General features: G+C 39.6%; 1 protein-coding gene across 4 annotated transcripts in view; it reads right to left on the bottom strand.

Annotated features, from left to right (window-relative positions):
- Positions 1-19321, bottom strand: part of LOC122556324 (adhesion G protein-coupled receptor G7-like) — an 80201-nt gene that overhangs the window by 15467 nt on the left and 45413 nt on the right. For all 4 annotated transcript variants that reach the window (XM_087993515.1, XM_087993513.1, XM_087993514.1 and 1 more), the window contains 4 exons: positions 18731-18892; positions 13953-14059; positions 11566-11873; positions 6622-6694 (listed from right to left, as the gene is read on the bottom strand). In XM_087993515.1, coding sequence (XP_087849641.1) covers positions 6622-6694; positions 11566-11873; positions 13953-14059; positions 18731-18892 — 650 coding nt within the window. The remainder of the gene's footprint in view (positions 1-6621; positions 6695-11565; positions 11874-13952; positions 14060-18730; positions 18893-19321) is intronic.

The following is a 19321-nucleotide window of genomic DNA, read 5'->3' on the forward strand; positions in this document are numbered from 1 at the left end:
TGCAAGGTTCAAGTTACAACAGATACAAGGTCAACAGTGGATAATACAGAATCAATGGTATTATTGTTGTGGAAGAAATAGGAATCTTATTCTACAGTAATATCACACTTGACCAGTCACTGAGGGAAAACTGAGACAAATTCTTGCAGCTCAAAAACCTGACAAGGAGTGCACCAACATCAGACAATTCCTTGTGCAAGCGTGGTCCAGCAGACCAAGTGATGAAGAAGTATGACAAGCAGAAATAACAACTGACAGTAAAAGGAAGAATAATCTGACAGAAACACCACAAGAGACAAGTAGATATCATGAAAAGCAGAGCAAGAATATAACAATCAGTGTGATGTTTGAAAGGCATGCAGAATTATATTTAGTCACACACAACATGGATCATTGGCAGCTCAATGCTTCATCAAGATTTTCAGAAATGCCATAGAGAAAGTTAGCAATGGGTTTGTATGGTTCTAGAGAGAAGATGTATTTAGTCTGAACTGACTATTAGATGAGATGGATTGAAATGGCAAGACTTGTTAAACTATAACAAACTCAAAGGTTGGATCGCAATGGTTGATTCATGGTTTCCTGGCCGAATTATTAATGGATATTGTACCTCAATTTATGAATGAGGATTACTGGAAGTGCACCTCAGAGGTAGGCACCACCCATTTGACAAGCTCTCCACTCCATCCTTGAACTGAGAAGTGGAAAAAAAAAACAGACTGTGAAATCACTGATGTATAATTCCCAGACTGGGAATTAGATCTGCTCAGTAACAGAACTAGTACTCGCCAATGGAATTGTTAATTGATAATGGGAAGGAGGTTCAAAATAGATGTAGCAGTTTTCGAAAACAGCTCCAAGCCAAACATAACTTCCAAAAAGTACAAACAGTTAAAACTACAACATAAAGCCACAGCAGAAGTGGTATAACTGTAGATATAGGGCAACAACTTTGGCAAATTTAAAGCCAGGACAGCAAGTATGTTTGAAGGACAGGGAGTCAGATTCCATGGTCATCAGAAAAATGGACCAACCAAGATCTGATATTGGCAGAACACCTACAGGGATATTCAAGAAGAACAGGAAATTATTGATTGTACCTGAGACAAGAAATAAGACTGACAATGATTATCAAAGGATATATCATAGCTAATCACATCCCATTCCACTTCAGACAAGGCACAGACTGGTACAACTACTACATACCCCATATAAATCATCACCCTGGTGTTGAATTCAAGCAAATTAGAATGGGACATCCAGTCAGAGTTCCAGATCATCCAGACATCTGAGGCCGAATGTCCCTGACCACTGAAGTGTTCCCCAACTGGGAGGGAACACCCCTGTCTGGTGATTGTTGCATGGTGTATATTCCTGCAGACAAGGATGCCCTGAGGCATGGTTTATTGGCAAGACCAAGCAGACGCTACCACAACGGATGAATATACACCATGCAACAATCACCAGACTGGAGTGGTCCCTCCCAGTCGGGTAACGGTCAGCGGTCAGGGACGTACGGCCTCAGATGTCTGGATGATCTGGAACTCTGACTGGATGTCCCATATTAATTTGCTTGAATTCAACACCAGGGTGATGATTTATATGGGGTATGTAGTAGTTGTACCAGTCTGTGCCTTGTCTGAAGTGGAATGGGATGTGACTAGCTATGATATATCCTTTGATAATCATTGTCAGTCTTATTTCTTGTCTCAAGTACAATCGGCCTCAGATCTTCGGGTGACCATCTTCCAAGGTGAACTTTGAGACAGACAACAATGCAAAGTGGCCAAGCAGAGGCTGATAGCCAAGTTGGGTACCCATGGGGATGGCCTCACACTACAGATGACCCCACTATTATTATACACTCTAACACACACACACACACTCTTACATACTCACACTCACACAGACCCTCTCTCAGACACATGCTCTCTCATTCACACACACATACAGACCTCACGCACACACCCTCTCACAGGCTTATACTCCATCACACTCACACACACACTTTACCAAGCGTAGATACACGCAAACACACACTCTCTCGCATGCACTCACACTCATACTCACACATACACACACTCACTCTCTCCTGCACGTGCACATACATATAAGTCTATGGGGTGAATTTGTATTTGCAGAATTATATTTTGCAGGTATACTCTATTTTGCTCAAAAAATGCACAAAAAAAGGCAGTCAATGCAGATAGTAAATCCATGTAATATTTTGTAAATTCCACTTTGGAAATAGAACCAGTCTGACTCTGACCTCACACCTTCAATGCGTTGTCTCAGCTGAAATGTCACCTTTCGTGATAAAACCTTAAGTTATCTTGAAAAGGTGACTTAAAAGAAGTTCTGGGATTTACAAATTAATGAACCAAAACCTGCAACCCATTCTAAAAGATGAAACATTTAACAACAATCCAGGTTTGTTCAATATATCATTTTAGTTGCAAGACAGTGTGATCTTTTGCTATAAATTCTGTGTCTAATGGACGAATCGTCCACAACCTTCTGATGAAGAAACAGTGCTTCGAAAGCTAGTGCTTCCAAATAAACCTGTTAGACTATAACCTAGTGTTGGGTGATTTTTAACTAGGTGAAAAGAGAGATTTTAGATACCACACTAGAGAGTTATGCTTGATAATCTACAGATGTAATAAGGGTGTGTAATAAAAAGTTGAAGAGCCTTACTTAAACGTTGCTATAGTCCTACTGAATCATAAGGCTGCTCTCTCATTAAAGAGAGACAACTGGTAGTGGTCTAACCTCAGGAGAGGGGAGAGGTTGAGAAGTAGAATCCTTCATGGTAACCTCAGCCGGTGCAGAAATTGAACCTACAATTGTTGGCATCGTCACCCCCAAATTTTAGCTGCCCAATGCTTGGAGCAAGAGCACCTCATCTTCTGCCTTGGGATCCTCCAACCACATGGTATCAATGTCAGTTACACAAGTTTCTGGATCTCCTCTCCCCCCCCACCTTATCCCAGATCCAACCATCCAACTGGGCACCGTCCTCTTGAACTGTCCTACCTGTCCATCTTCCTTCCCAACTATCCGTTCCACCCTCTACTACGACCTATCACCATCAATCGCCACCTTCATCTACTTATCGCATTCCCAGCTATCTTCCCCCCAACCCCAACCCTTCCCATTTATTTCTCATCTCCCTTGACCCTGCACATTTCCTCCCAATCCCCATGACTGGCTGTGCTTTTCCAGAGCCACACTTTTTGACTCACAAAATAGCGATCCAGCCAACTGAACTAACCAACCCCAAATCTAATGATAAGGAGCAAGCAGCCTCAGTGACAGGAGAGATGTAGACACACCCAGAGATCTGTTAGATTGGTATGTCAATGTACAGGTGGCTTAAAAAACAGGACAAAGCAAAACAAAAGTTAGCCGTTATAATTAAGGGTCTGGAAGACAAAGTGGAAAAATGTTCACTACATCTTTTCAACTGTAAGCCAAGCCATGTCTGATGTGTGGTCTCCAGCTCTGAACTCTGCAATTTGAAAGGATATATTGATCTTCCAAGTAATTTAATACAGATTCACCAAGATTTCACTAGGTCTCAAAGGGACAGATTACATAAACTGAACTTGTATCCTCTTGAAATCAGAGGCCACGGATCGGTTAAATTGAGCTCGAAGTATACATTTTTCCACATGCAAACTGGTAATACTGACATGCAAAGTACAACTGTAGATAACGTTCTAAAATTAAATCCTTTCATAATAAAGTTGTTGATGATTAGATTTTAGGTATTAATCGGTATTTCTGATTACCATTCAAGCTGCTCAAGCAAGAATCCTGAAGTTTGTTTATTCTGAGAGATTTTGAAATACCACAAGCAGATCATAACACAAAGTCATGCCATGAATATGAAACTTACTTGTAGATCTAATTTTTATTGCTGTGCACTTTGGAATGAAGATTTTGCAGCCAACAATATTGATCTCTGGCTTGTTTGGAATGCTTTTAAAAGATTTCCTAAAATTCAAGAATTTCTGAAGATATTAAACATCCAAGGCCAAAGAGGGATTGTAAGAGATAGATCCAAGATTGGGCAGTGAGAAGTTGATGCCAAATCTATATCTTTTAGACTTTTGTTTCATGTGCAAATGGTTCAAATTCCTGATCTCGAGTAGAGTAAGTGAGTTTTTCATAAATCAGCTTACTTACTATTACACTCTTAACTTCCCTCCTAGGAGTGAATTGCTCATGTCTGGGATAATTTCCTCACCTTCTTCAAAAATTATAAATGTTTTGCCATTCTTAGTTACTAAAGTATCTGCTTTGAGGTGCTGAAGAGCCTTTACTAACCCTTTCAGATTTTGTTTAAATAGCACTTTCATCGAGTGCTTTCGAGGGTTTCAGTCCTGTTCTATAGTATGGTGCTGTTTTAGCTTTCCAGCAGCAAGGGGGAATGGGCTTCTTATAGAGTCATAGAGATGTACAGCATGGAAACAGACCCTTCAGTCTAACCCGTCCATGCCGACCAGATATCCCAACTCAATCTAGTCCCACCTGCCAGCACCCAGCCCATATCCCTCCAAACTCTTCTTATTCATATCCCCATCCAAATTCCTCTTAAATGTTGCATTTGTACCAACCTCCACCATTTCCTCTGGCAGCTCATTCCATACACATAACACCCTCTGTGTGAAAAAGTTGCCCCTTAGGTCTCTTTTATATCTTTCCCCTCTCACCCAAAACCTATGCCCTCTAATTTTGGACTCCCCGACCCCAGGGAAAAGTCTTTGTCTATTTATCCTATCTGTGCCCCTCATAATTTTGTAAACCTCTATAAGGTCACCTCTCAGCCTCCAACGCTCCAGGGAAAACAGCCCCAGCCTGTTCAGCCTCTCCCTATAGCTCAAATCCTCCAACCCTGGCAACATCTTTGTAAATCTTTTCTGAACCCTTTCAAGTTTCACAACATCTTTCCGATAGGAAGGAGACCAGAATTGCATGCAATATTCCAACAGTGGCCTAACCAATGTCCTGTACAGCCGCAATATGACCTCCCAACTCCTGTACTCAGTACTCTGACCTTCTGTTTTGATAAATAGGCAGAATACCAGTTCTAACAATATAAACAGCCCCATATCTCAATGGCATAGCCAAAGATCACATCATTCACTGCTGGCTGGTATGAGAGACAAGTAAGGACTTTGCAATGTCAGGTTAGAGGGTTTGATATCATTATCTCCCAAAATATTAATAATCTAAAATGTCATGCAAACAATTAAGCTTTGTTTTATTACTTGATTGAATGGAAGCACGTACTCATGGAATGTATGCAGATAGGTGTTTGAATAGAAGATTAATTGTCAATAAATTCCTTTTAATCTGTGTTGGAAATGAGTAGTAGCTCACAGCAAGGCAATCTTATTGCACAGAAGGAGGCCATTCAGCCCATTATGCCTGCACCAGATATTTAATAGAACAGTTTTATTTCATCTCACATTTCTGCTTATTCTTCATAACCTTGCAAAATAGTCCTCATCAACAATCTGTCCATTCTATTTTGAAATTTCCAATGAAAATTCATACTTCATCACTCTTGCATTCCAATTTGATTAAAAAGTAGTCCCTAATTACCATTCCAGTTTTGGATGTTGGTTTTCTCGCTGAGCTAGTAGGTTCATTTCCAGACGTTTCATCACCCTACTAGGTAACATCTTCAATGGCCTCAGGCGAAGCAGTGTACATGATTCCTGTTTTCTACTTATATGTTTGGGTTTCTTTGGGTTGGTGACGTTATTTCCTGTGGTGATGTTATCCCCTGTGGTGACCTCATTTCCTGTTCTTTTTCTCAGGGGGTGGTAGATGGGGTCTAACCCAATGAGTTTGTTAATAGAGTTCTGGTTGGAATGCCATGCTTCTAGGCATTCTCGTGTATGTCTCTGTTTGGCTTGTCCTAAGATGGATGTGTTGTCCCAGTCGAAGTGGTGTCCTTCCTTATCTGTTTGTAAGGATACTAGTGAAAGAGGGTCATATCGTTTTGTGGCTGGTTGGTGTTCATGTATCCTGGTGGCTAGTTTTCTGCCTGTTTGTCCAATGTAATGTTTGTTACAGTTCTTGCAAGGTATTTTGTAAATGGCATCAGTTTTGCTTGTTGCCTCTTGCTTCAAGTTCATTAGCTGTGTTTTAGTGTGTTGGTGGGTTTGTGGGCTACCATGATGCCAAGGGGTCTGATTAGTCTGGCAGTCATTTCTGAGACTTCTTTGATGTAGAGGAGAGTGGCTCGGGTTTCTGGACGTGTTTTGTCTGCTTGTTTGGGTTTGTTGCAGACATCCAAAACCTCAACCTGAGCTACAAATCTTCTCAAAACTCACTACCATTCTAGTTTTTTGCCAAATATTTTAAATCTGAGGTCTCTGATTTCTGACTGTGATCTGATCTGATATTCAGTTTTGTTTTGGATACCTCTTCCTTTTAAGTGCTCTGCATTAAAGAACTGTTGTGCTATTTCTCCACAGAAGTCTCACATGTCTTGTATCAGCCTAACCAAACCCACCTGCCCTTTATAAAATCCTTGAAACCCTCTTCTTAACAAATTACCACTCATGATATAACACAAAAAAGGTATTGTTTTATTGCACTCACATTTCTTTTTGTCTGTACAAACGTTTCGGTTGAGTTACAGAAATGGTTATAATTGCAATAAGAGCTGGTACACCTACATAAAAGAAAAATGTTATTAGATAAAGGCTTTTTTTTTGCCACATTGTGTAAATATCATCAGCTTTCTTTATTTTCACCCTTTCTTTCTGGAAAGGTGTCCAATGATAGTAAGTTAGCATGTGACATTGAACCTCCAGTAACTGTATCCAAATAGCATTCTTTTTAGACGCATCTAGAGATTGAATTAAATATTCAACATGAGATCAATCACAGGAAGTACAACCTTCCTTTTTGCTACTTCACAAAAATGTAATGCATAGCAGGAAATGTTGGATCCTGATTTGTATCACACTCGCATCAAAATGCTAAGACCATAGGGGTTCAGTATCACATTGCTTACTATTTTAAATAATCAGTAATCATGGAAAACCAGTTATTCTCCGTGTAAACAGCAAAATTATTCCAACCATACAACAGAAACAATATTTGACAACACAGGTAAAATTGTTAGAGAGAGGTGAAGTATTGATTAAATGGTGTAGCTCTCATAACCTACATTATCTGTATTAATTAAATGTAGCCTGAGATAGTGTCCCTATCTCTGAACCAGAAGACCAATGTTCAAGTCTACATGAGGTATAGGAGCAGAATTCAGCTGTTCGCTCTTTGAGTCTGCCCCACCTTTCAGTTATGGCTGATATGTTTCTCAACCCCATTCTCTGCCTTCTCCCTGTAACCTTGATCCCCTTTACTAGTCAAGAATCTCTCTCTATCTTAAATACACCCAATGACTTGGCCTCCACGACCACAGATTCACCACCCTCTGGCTGAAGAAATTCCTCATCTCAATTCTAAACTGTCATCCTTTCAATCTGAGGATGTTCCCTTGGGGCCTTGTCTCTCCTACTGGTGGAAACATCTTCTCTATGTCCGCTCTATCCAGCTCTCTCAGAATTCTGTAAATTTCAATAAGATTCCCCCATGTTCTTCTAAACTCCATCGAATACAAACCCAGAGTCCTAAACTGCTCCTAATATGACAACCCTTCATTCCAGGGATCATTCTTGTGAACTTCCTCTAGATTCCTCTAAGACCAGCATGTCCTTCCCTAGATAGATGGCTCAAAACTGCTCAAAATATTCCAATTGCAAGCTGACCAGAGCCTTACACAGCTTCAGCAATACATCTCTGCTTTTGTGTTCAACCCCCTTGAAATGAATGCTAACATTGCATTTGTCTTCATAGCTACCAAATGAATCAGAATGTTAACTTTAAGAGAATCTTTAACTAGGAGTCCTAAGTACCTTTGCACTTCAGATTTCTGAAGCTTTATCTCATTTAGAAAATCGTCTATGCCTCCTACCAAAGTACATAACCTCACACTTCCCCATTCCCACATTATTTTGCACATGATGCTTCTTTGCCTACTGTCCTAGCCTATCCATGTCCTTCTGCAGCCTCCCCACTTCCTCAACACTACTGTCCTCCACTTATCTTCTGTTACATGCAATCTTAGCAACAGTGCCTCAGTTCCTTTGTCTAGTCTCACCTACTCCAAAGGTTTGTCACAACATGCCTGAACAGGTTGACTAGAAAATATCTAGAGTAATGACTGGGGACTCTTGTGGTGCAGTAGCAATGTTCCTACCTCTAGCCAAAGAAACCTGGGTTCAAGACCCACTACATTCATAACATGCCTGAACAGGTTATTTTTTTAAAAATGATATTGGCTGAGGTATATTTGATATCATTTTAAAGTTTGCAGTTCACATGAAATAACAGGGAGAGAAGTACAGCTTATGAGGATCTAGATGATCCAGTAAAATGGTCAGATGAAATTTAACACAGAGAAATGTAAAATGATATATTTTGATGGGAAGAATGAGAAGAGGTAAACGGTATGGCACAATTTAAGACACTGCAGCCAAAGACACACAATTGATGAATCTATGTGCACACAAATCCTTGAAGATGGTAGACAAAGTTGAAAAGGATGTTTAAAAAGCAGGGAATCTTTTGTTTATTTATAAGAGACAGAGTACTGCCACAACAAGATAAATGCAAGCTAAGTCTCAAATGGAACAACTCACTCATTTCTGGGAATGAAACTTTTGGAGTGGTTCAAGGTCTTAGAGAGTGTGCAGCAGAAATTTACTGGAATAGTCAGGTGATTTTACATATCATGCTTATCACTGCACACTTTGGAAGGAAGATTTTGCTGTCAATGACATTGAGTAAAGACTTGGGAAGCTGTAATTGTTCTTGCTGAAAATTGTTAATTTTTGTTAGAGTAAATACATTACTAATTATTGACCATAAATACCTATGGCAGATTTAGTTGACAAACATCACAACTTTTATGCCAATGAAAACAGTGAAATACATATTTAAAAAGTCACAATGGCAGCAGGGTGAAATTTGGACATTTTGGTGTATTTATGTTTAACTACACCATAACCTTTTCTGAAGTGTTTAGCAATTTTCATGAGGCAGAAATCAATTATTAGGAAAAACAAATAGCACAGAAAGTTCAGGCCAACCATGATCTAGACTAGTTATGATCAGCTTCATAGGTCAGGGAGGAATTTCACAGACTTCTCTCCAAGCTGCCTTGGTTTTTATCTGGCTTTCACCTGTCTGATGAAATTGCCTGTGTTTAGAGGAAGTGAAGATAGTATATTTTATTTTAAACAGGCTATCATAATAATGGGAAACAGGATGAATAAATTAGAAGATCTTTAATATTCATTAGGGTTTATATATCCACATGTTTGCCGAACATTAAGGTGTTGAATTGTGGATGTTTTGATCATCAGCCACACCTTTAGTGGAAGGTCAGCAGAAAAGCCCTTTACTGAACTTCATACCTAATAACTGTTACGGGAATTGGAAGAACAAATATGCAGAGACCTTGGGGAGACTTGCAAGAGGGTTGTTATAGTGGGGAATTTAAAATTGTCCCAACACAGACTGGGACTGCCATAGCATTAAGGGCTTAGATGGGGTGGAATTTGTTAAGTGAACTCAGGAAGGTTTCCTCAAGCAGTATAGAGAGGGCCCTACACAGGAAGGGACAAAACATGACCTACTCTTGGGAAATAGGGCAGTGATCATAGTTCTATTAATTTTAAAATAGGTTTGAAGAATGTAAAAACTGGTCCACAGGTTCCGGTTCTAAACTGGGGCAAGGTGAATTTTGATGGAATTAGACATGAGCTTGCAGGAGTTAATTGGAGTAGTTTGATTGCAAAGGGAGCCCTGGCAAGTGGGAGACCTTTAAAAGTGAGATAGCTAAAGTTCAAGATCTATATGTTCCTGTGAGGGTGTAAGGCAAGGTTGACAAGAATAGGGAACCCTGGATGACAACAGATATTGAGGCTTTGACCAGAAAAACGGAGGAGGTATGGCTCAGGTACAGGGAGCTGGGATCAAGGGAATCCCAGGAGGTATGTAGGGAATATAGGAGTTTCCTGAAGAAAGAATCAGGGGGGCAAAATGGGGGCACGAGATGGCCTTTGCTGAGAAGATTAGGGTGAATCCAAAGATGTTCTTTAAGTATATCAAAGGAAAAATAATAACTAGAGAGAGAATAGGACCCCTGAAGGACCAAAGTGGACATGTACATGTAGAGCCACAGGAGAGGGCGAGGTTCCCAATGAATATTTCTGCTCTGTGTTTATCATGGTGAAAGATAGGATGACTTGGGAGCTTGGGGAAGTTAGTGGTCATATCTTGGAGACAGTCCATATCACATAGAGGAGTTGTTTGATGTATTAGAATGTATGAAGGTGGATAAATCTCCTGGTCCTGACTTTATATATCCAAGGACACTGCAAGAAGCTAGAAAAGAAATTGTGGGGACTCTGACTGATATTTTTGCACCTCACCATGGGTGGGTCTCAGAAGACTGGAAGGTAGTGAACATGCTGTCCTTATTCAAGAAGGGCTGCAAAGAAAAACCTGAGAACTATTGACCAGTAAGCCAGTAGGTCAGTTACTTGAGATGTTTCCAAGAGATAAGATTATACCATGCATTTGGAAAGACAAGGCTTGATTAAGAATAGTCAGCAAGGCTCTGTTCATGAGATATCATGCCTCACAAATTTGTTAGAGTTCTTTGAAGTGACCAGGAAGGTTGATGAAGGCAGGGCAGTTGACATAGTCCATATGGATTTCAGTAAGGCCTTTGGCAAGTTTCCGCATGGTAGGCTGCTCTGGAAGATTAGATTGCATGGAATCAAGAGTGAGCTGGCAAATTAGATACACAATTGGCTTGATGGTATGAAGCAGAGGGTAATAGTGAAAGGATGTTTGTCAGACTGGAGGCCTGTGACTTGTGGAGTGCCTCAGGTCAGTGCTGGGCCCGTTACGCTTTGGTATCTGCATCAAAGATTTGGATGAGAATGTACAAGGCATGATTGGTAAGTTTGCTGATGACACTAAAATAGGAGGTATTGTAGACAATGAGGAAGGTTATCAGAAACTGCATCAGGACCTTGATCATCTGGGGAAGTGGGCTGAGAAATTACAAATGGAATTTAATATAGATGTGTGAGGTCTTGCAATTTGGAAAGTCAAATCAAGGTAGGAGTGGCACCTTGGAGAGGTCTCTATGACTCTATGACTCCATTGAAGTTAGGCTAACATAAATATAAAGGTTATTTCCTCATATGCAAGGAAGAGGGGCCAGTGAATTGCAAACCCACAGAGAGTAATATTCTATTTATTTATTTTAAGTATTTCTATTAGTATCCCTACCCAAACACCAAAGATGAAAAGATTTGTGAATTTAACTTATTGGCCAACTTTAAACCAGGTTCCATTCCTGCACATATTGGATTTATCAATCAAGATATCTGATTATAACTGAATGCTCATTATTAGTTGTTATATAATAAACATGAATGGGGTCCATCAGCTACTTACCCCATGCCACACCAATTGACACTACAGCAAAATAACTTCTCTCCATTTGCTGAATTATACGATTAAACGAACTATATAGTGCAATTCCTTGCACGCTCATCCATGCAAAAGACGACAGAAGGAAGAAATGTAAAAACCATGTTGATGCAGTACAGAAGGGATTCTCAGGTTGTGTATTCTTAGTCTTTTCAGGTGTAGCGTTTGCCCAGCTACTGTTTATTGCCCCTGCTAAAAAGGTGATGTACACCCCCAGAAGGGCAACCGACAGATTGATTTGAAGTTTTCCATTCACACTCCTCCGATAGTCCCTTTGTTGAAAATTAAATGAAATTAGACAATGCTCAAATTGTATACTATAGCAAGAAACTGTTACACTCAGCATTTCACTATTCCTCTGATCCTGCCTTGAGTGTGGGAGGAAAAGTGTATTCTCACCTTTTTATTTTATATTTGTTATGGACCAGGGCAGACCCCCTCAAAGCATTTCAAGAAAGTAGCCCAGGCCCTAACTTTGCTAGTTGCTTTAAGCATGTATAACGTAGATATTCCAGGAGGGATGCAGCTGGTCAAATCCATGTTTTAAACAAAACAGAATTGTTTTGCAAAATTACCGAATGAAACACAAACAAAAGAGAACAGAATACAGAATAACTTATCTGAAAACCCAGCAGATCGTCCCAACTTAATGATGCTGTTCCAAATACTTTCAAGAATCCCCATAAACACTCCTTGGCACAAAAGGTAAAATCAAACACCGGGTCTTACAGAACAGAACTCAGAGAGAGAGAGAGAGAGAGAGAGAGAGAGAGAAAGGATCAGCCTGGACCTGTTTCCTTGGGTCCAACAACTTCACAACTGACGTCTGCTTTCAGTGAATAGCTAGTCTGCCAAAAACCAAACCAAACCAGAGAAAACTGAGCTGGGAGCACTGGCCACTACTTTTTCATTGTGCAAGTGTATTTTTAAAACATAAAAACATTTTGCCTGAGGCAGTATCTGTTAGCTATCATCAAATTGGCCCTAACTACAGTGAAACGTAAGATTTTTAGAATTGGGGCCTTTACGACTTATCTGAAAAAAACTCAGGGACAACATAACCTTGTTAAAGGAACAACATCATCACATATTGGATACCTGGACACTTTATTATCCTGAAATTAGCTGGAAATTCTAGTAGACAAGTAGGCTGCAGCATGGTTGCACCATGCAACAGAAGCAAGACAAAACATCATTGATCCTCCATCCTCATTTCCCAATCCCTAAAATTCATGGCTTCACATTACAACATGTAGCCAGATTAAGACTATTTTTAATTCTTTGCCATGTTATTTCTTGTACCCTTCTCACTGAAACCACTCTTTATATGAATGTAACAGTGCACATTTCACTACTACATAATTCAACCAATGATATAATTCTTAATAGGCCCTATTTTCATGCCAGTTGGAGCTCAGATTCTGCTGACATCTAGTTTACTATTCGGTAGGGACATTGAAATGGGTAGGCCAATCTATTGCCCGAAGTCCTTACCAACTCATGGATAATGGAGTGTTTTGTCACTAATGGAATTCAATTTTGAACTATAATGGGTGGATATCCACTACATATGCTCCATTCATTGAGCAGCCTACACATTGGTACTTAAAGGGAAAATCGCAGACTTCCCTGAAAGGGTAAGGTGGTGGTTTTTATTTGACTTTTGTGGGATCTAAACAAATAACAAAAATCCACCCACTTCCAATGAACCCATTTCCCTGGTATTCTTTTTCATGCTTGCAACCTGTCCCAGTGGAGCACCCCATGAAGAAGTCACCAAATTTCCCATCACCCTGATTCAACAAATGTGTGCCAACTGCTTGAGTAGTTTGCTGCTGGAATTCATTCAGCTGTGAAAATTGTTCTTGCCTCGACTTACCTCCAAACCAATATGAAGCATTCACATCAAAACTGACCCAGCAATTCCAAGGAACTGATTATGCTGTTTTTATTTTTTGTTCTTTATTCATTCATGAGATATGACTATCATTAGCATGGCCTGTATTTGGTGTTTAATTCTAATTTCCTTTGAGCCATTTCAGAGGGCAGATAATAGGCAATTACATTACTGTTGGTCTGCAGCCACAAAGAACATTACTGAGCAATTTGGTTTTCAGTAATAATCAATGGTAGTCGCTGAGACTAGCATTATTTTCCAAATTTTCTTTAATTAATTGAATTTAAATCTGCCAGCTGCCATGGTGAGATTTGGACTCTTAGTCTCATGCAATTAGCCTAGGCCTCTTGCTCATGAGACCAGTGACTTTGGCAATCTGCCATCATTACCCCCAGTGACATTATGTTACTTCAGGTTCCTTGTGCATAATAATAAAAGACATAAAGTTCCTTACCTCATCCAGATTGGTATAATAATTGTTGCTAGGAGTCCCAGGATAGATAATGCACATCCAATATATGAAATTGTGTCTAAATATTGTAAAGTTTTACCTTTAACAGTCTGTAATCAAATTGTACAAATAATATTTATCCTCAATCTAACAGTTTATTATTATATATCATAAACATCACAGAAATAGCAGACACCAAATTAGATTATGCTAGATTGTACAATTGTTTTTATACTCATTATTTATCCTAAACAGCAAGACTAATTTATAAAAACTTTTTAGACAGTTACATGAAGATCAATTTATTTACTGACCAAGAAAGCAAATTGTTACATCTTAAAAGCACAGGGCGGAGGTGAGTACTGCAGATGCTGGAGATTAGAGTCAAGATTAGAGTGATGCTGGAAAAGCACAGCAGGTCAGGCAGCATCCGAAGAGCAGAAAAATTGACATTTCAAACAAAAGCCCTTCATCAGGAATGGCTTTTGCCTGAAACATCGATTTTCCTGCTTCTCGGATGCTGCCTGACCTGCTATGTTTTTCCAGCACTACTGTAATCTTGATATTATAAACACAGCTAAACTCTGTAAATCAATTTCAGCACATAGTCATTCTAATTAGTTTTAGTACATTACTAGGCCGGAATCAGAAACTTGTTATCCAGAGTTCCTCAAACAAACGGCTAAACTGTGATTTTCCCATAATGCAGAACAAGGCTAGGGTATGAAAGAAACAGCCTGTTGACAGCTAGCAAAAAGTATGCAGAGGAATATGGTAAGGTTCAAAAATTACTCTCATTTGAGAACTCCCTTTTGAAATTTTCTTTAGGCCTACCATTTGATTTTCAGGAGTATTGAGGACCTTCATTTCCATTCTCGCTAACTCAGTTAGTAACAATATCTTGAGTAATTATGTTCACATTTGGGATATTTGGACACACAAAGCTGAAGTAGAATACTTCATCAATACCTTTAATAGTCATCATCACTTCATCAAACTTAGCCAGAAAACAGAAGAAAGCACTACTTTTCTAGACACCACAGGAATTTAAATTGGCACAAGACGACAGGAAAAGGGATGCGATAGCTTTGATTTTAAAATACTTATAAAAACTTCTACACTCAAAAAGCCATCATTCTAAACATGCTTTCTATGGACAGGTGAGGTTGAAGTTAAACATTTGCACATTTGTCTCGAACACAGTTATTAAACCTTAAATATCATATTGTGTGATTACACAAATTCAAAACCCTGCAGAATAAAAGTTGGTTAATAGATATTGTTTATTCCAGTAGCAACTATTACATTTTCTCGCAATAGTAACTCCTGAACCACTACAGCCTTAAACTTGAGTCTCCATATTTATTTGTTTGCAGCCGCCTTCCACAATTTGTGGTCTCATTTCCATCATAGCAGCTCTGCTCTCTGGATCCTGGCCTCCCAGGCCCTGACTGTATGACCCTCACTTGCCTCTTTCTTCTCCCTTTCCTCCTCACCCCCTGTGGTCTCACTTCCCCTTCCCCATTGCCTTGCTTCTCATTCCCTGCCACCTCCAGCTATATCAGCCTCAGTAATTGTGCCCTTACTGCTCTGATCTTCTTACTGCTGATCAACATGCAATGTGCCTGAAGGATTACTAGTGGGTCTGACCTCAATAATCATGAACAGCTTCAAGTGACTAGTCACGGCTCACATCAATCCAGCCTTCCAACCTGCCTCAATCCCCTACAATTTGCCTACCAGCATAATAGGTCCATGGCACATGCCATATCCCTAGCCATGCAATCATCCTGGAAGATCTGAAAACAAAGACACCTACATCAGACCCCTGCTCATTGACTATAGTTCCACCTTCAATATCATTATCCCCTTCAGACTGGTCTCAAAACTCAGATTGGTCTTGGCTCCACCCTCTGAAACTGTATCCTCAGCTTCCTGACCCACAGACCGCAATCAGTGAAGATAGGTAACTGCACCTCTTCCACAATAACACTCAACATTGGAGCCCCTCCAAGGATGCATCCTCAGCCCCCTACTGTACTCCCTGTACACCCATGACTGAGTTGCCAAATTCCGAATGAACACCATGTACAAGTTTGCTGGCAATACCACTGTAATGGGACGGATATCTAACAATAAGTCAGAATACAGAAAAGCGATAGAGGGCTCAGTGACATGGTGTAATGAGAACAACCTCTCTCTCAATATTGGCAAAACTAAAGAACTGATCATTGACTTCAGAAAGAAAGGAGAACATGCCTCCAATAACATTAATGAAACTGAGGTGACAGAGTGGACACCATCAAGTTCCTCAAAGTGATGATATCCGAGAGCCTGTCCTGGACTTCCCATGTAGATGCGATGGCCAATAAGGCACAACAATGCCTCTTCCAACGCAGGCAGCATAGGAAATTTGTCATGTCCATAAGGACCCTCACCAACTTTTATAGATGCACCATTGAAAACATATTGCCCGGGTGCATAATGGCCTGGTATGTCAACTATTCTGCCCAGCAACATAAGAAACTAAAGAAGGTGGTGTGCACAGCCCAGACCATCAAGCAAGCCAACCTTCCATCCATAGACTCCATTTACACAGACTGCCAATATCATCAAAAACTTATCACTCCCCAGTAATGATCTCCTACAATCTTTTCCATCAGGCAAAAGATACAGAAGCATGAGCACATGCATCAGCAGGTTCAGGAACAGCTTCTTTCTTGCCGCTATTAGACTGATGAATGGACTCTCTAGCCTCAAGTAATGCTGATCTTGCTAATGCTGATCTCACTTAGTGCATACCCTGTGCAATGTAACCTGTATACCTCAAAGTCTTTTTGATCTGTACATCCTTGCTTACTATGAGCTGCCTGTACTGCTTGTAAACAAAGCTTTTCACTGTACTTCAGTACATGGAACAATAAATCAATCAATCAAACCACAGGCTTCTTCTGTCCTGTAGTTCATGAGAGGGAATTAGCCATTGATTGGAGAAGCATCTTCTAAGACATTCTGTCCATTCTTTTTGTGGGGCTGTTGATTTTTCTCCAATTGGTTTCCTCTGTGATTGAATATGTTCAGAAGTTTTGGATGCTTTGGGCACATGTTCGCCCATGGCTGCCATTTATTTTGAATGTTGAAGTTCAAAATAATAACCATATAATTCATTTTTTGGCTTTATACCAGCAATGGTCACAGAATAATCTATCTTTCCTGTAAGCTTGAAGCTTACAGGAAAGATAGATTCCAATAGTTGCACAGCCAGGCAGCATATACTCTGCGTATTGACATTTTAATCATTCGCACTCTGATTTCCAACAGTGCCATTGTGCTGTTGATTAAACTCAAAGAACTGAGGCAAAACTCTTAATTTAAACTGCAGTAAAAGTTTCTCTCCCAATTGCTTGCAATTTCACTAATTCCCTCACAACTATCCTGCAGTTTATGGGAACCAAATTACCTTCCCTAACTATCAATATGAACAACTGCACTCTAATCCATCCCTTTATGAAACAGGGATGTCGGTGTTGGAATGGGTTGGACAAGGTCAGAAGTTATACAACACCAGGTTATTGTCCAACCGGTTTATGTGATATCACAAACTTTCAGAGCTTCACCTGACAAAAGTGGAGCACTTCAAAAGCTTTTAACTTCAAATCAACCTATTGGAATATAACTTGGTATCATGTGACTTCTGACCTTGTCCACCCCCATTACTCTAAGATAAAAATCTACATCTGATGTACCACTTTCTTCCAACACTATTGCTATCAGAGAGAGAGTGTCTAAAGCATATTGAGAGAAAAGCAAATTTAAATGATTTTCATGGAATAGAAAGAACAGACAAGAAATTAAATATAATTTGCCACTTTATAATCAAGGGAACCTTTAATTACAGCCCTAACTTTCTTATGCTTGTATTATTATTGACCAACTGGCAAAGGCACATGAAGCTCAAAAATAGGACAAGATACAATGAGATATAAGAACACAGGAGACTTGTCCCATAGGGATAGGGAAGTTTTACTGCATCTGTGCAATCTGCTGGTGAGATCAGCATCTAGAGTACTGTGAGAAGATTTGTTCCCTTTACATAGAGAAAGATATCGTTTCACTGGAGAAAGTGCAGAGAATGCTCACTCGGATTATCCCTGGTATAGAGGAATTCTCACATAAGCAAAAGTTAAATAGATTGGAGTTTAGAAGAATGAGGGATAATCTCATTAAAATATGTAGAATTTTAAGGGGCATTACAGGGTAAAGGCTGAGAGAATGTTTCCACTCATAGAGGAGTGTAGGACTAAGGGGCTTCTCTCAGAATAAAGGGATGCTAATTTAAGTCTGAGATCAGAAGGAGTTTCTTCTCTCGGAGGATTGAGAGTCTTTAGAACTCCCTGTCACAGAGTGCTGTGGAGATGGAGTCCTAGTGTTCATTTAAGGCTGAGATAGGTCAATTCTTGATCAATAGAGGAATCAAGAGTTATGGAGAAAGAACAGGAAAGTGGACATGAGGAATGTTGGATTAGTTATGATTCTTTTGAATGACGGAGCAGGCTTAATGGGTCAAACAATCTATTCCTGCTTCAATTTCTTATGGTCTTGCAGTCAATTCTTGATATAAAGCAAAAATGATGATATATATCAATGAGTAATTATTCATATATGTGGATGAACATGGTAACTAGATGGCATGAAGGAGGGCTCGCCCTTACCACACTATTATTACTACAACTCAGTTCTTATCTGCATTTAAAATAAAGATAAGGTGAATTACTACTCACCATGAGAATTGCAAAGTTTGTCAGATGATTACATTCACATGTAAAATGTGTTGCACTATCATTTGCATCTACACGAAGACATCCTTTTGTTAACCATTGTTCGACGCTGTAATTCCAGTAGACACATTCATAACTTTGCAAGTAAAATCCATCATTTAGGTCCTACAATTAAAGAAAAAATGGAATTCAGATCTGGAAGCATATTTTCTGCAGCTTCCCCTGGGATACAAACTTGTTGTTTGACCTATAGCATTCATTTCACCTATAACCTTACAAAGCTTATGATACCATTATGAAATTCATATTTTCTCACAGTGGCCATCTTTTGAGTCTCTGTTTTATATTCTTTTCATAACCAGGAAGAGGAAAGAAACAAGAATTTTACAAGAAAAGAAATCTAAGTTGCAGAAAAAATACTTAAGGAATGTGTCCTATGTATCAGTTGGAAATCCCACATTTATCTACACAGATTAGTGGCTATACAGTAAAGTAGTTTGTTGCAAGTGTGGTTTGTCAGGTTACCCTGTGAGAGACATGATTGAATGCTAAAGTCCCAGGAACAGGAGTGAGACTTCCAACTCCTTACGAATG

Source organism: Chiloscyllium plagiosum, unplaced genomic scaffold, assembly GCF_037043375.1.
Source record: "Chiloscyllium plagiosum isolate Xiang-an unplaced genomic scaffold, Cpla_swu_hap1 HiC_scaffold_13, whole genome shotgun sequence".
Lineage (NCBI taxonomy): Eukaryota > Metazoa > Chordata > Chondrichthyes > Orectolobiformes > Hemiscylliidae > Chiloscyllium > Chiloscyllium plagiosum.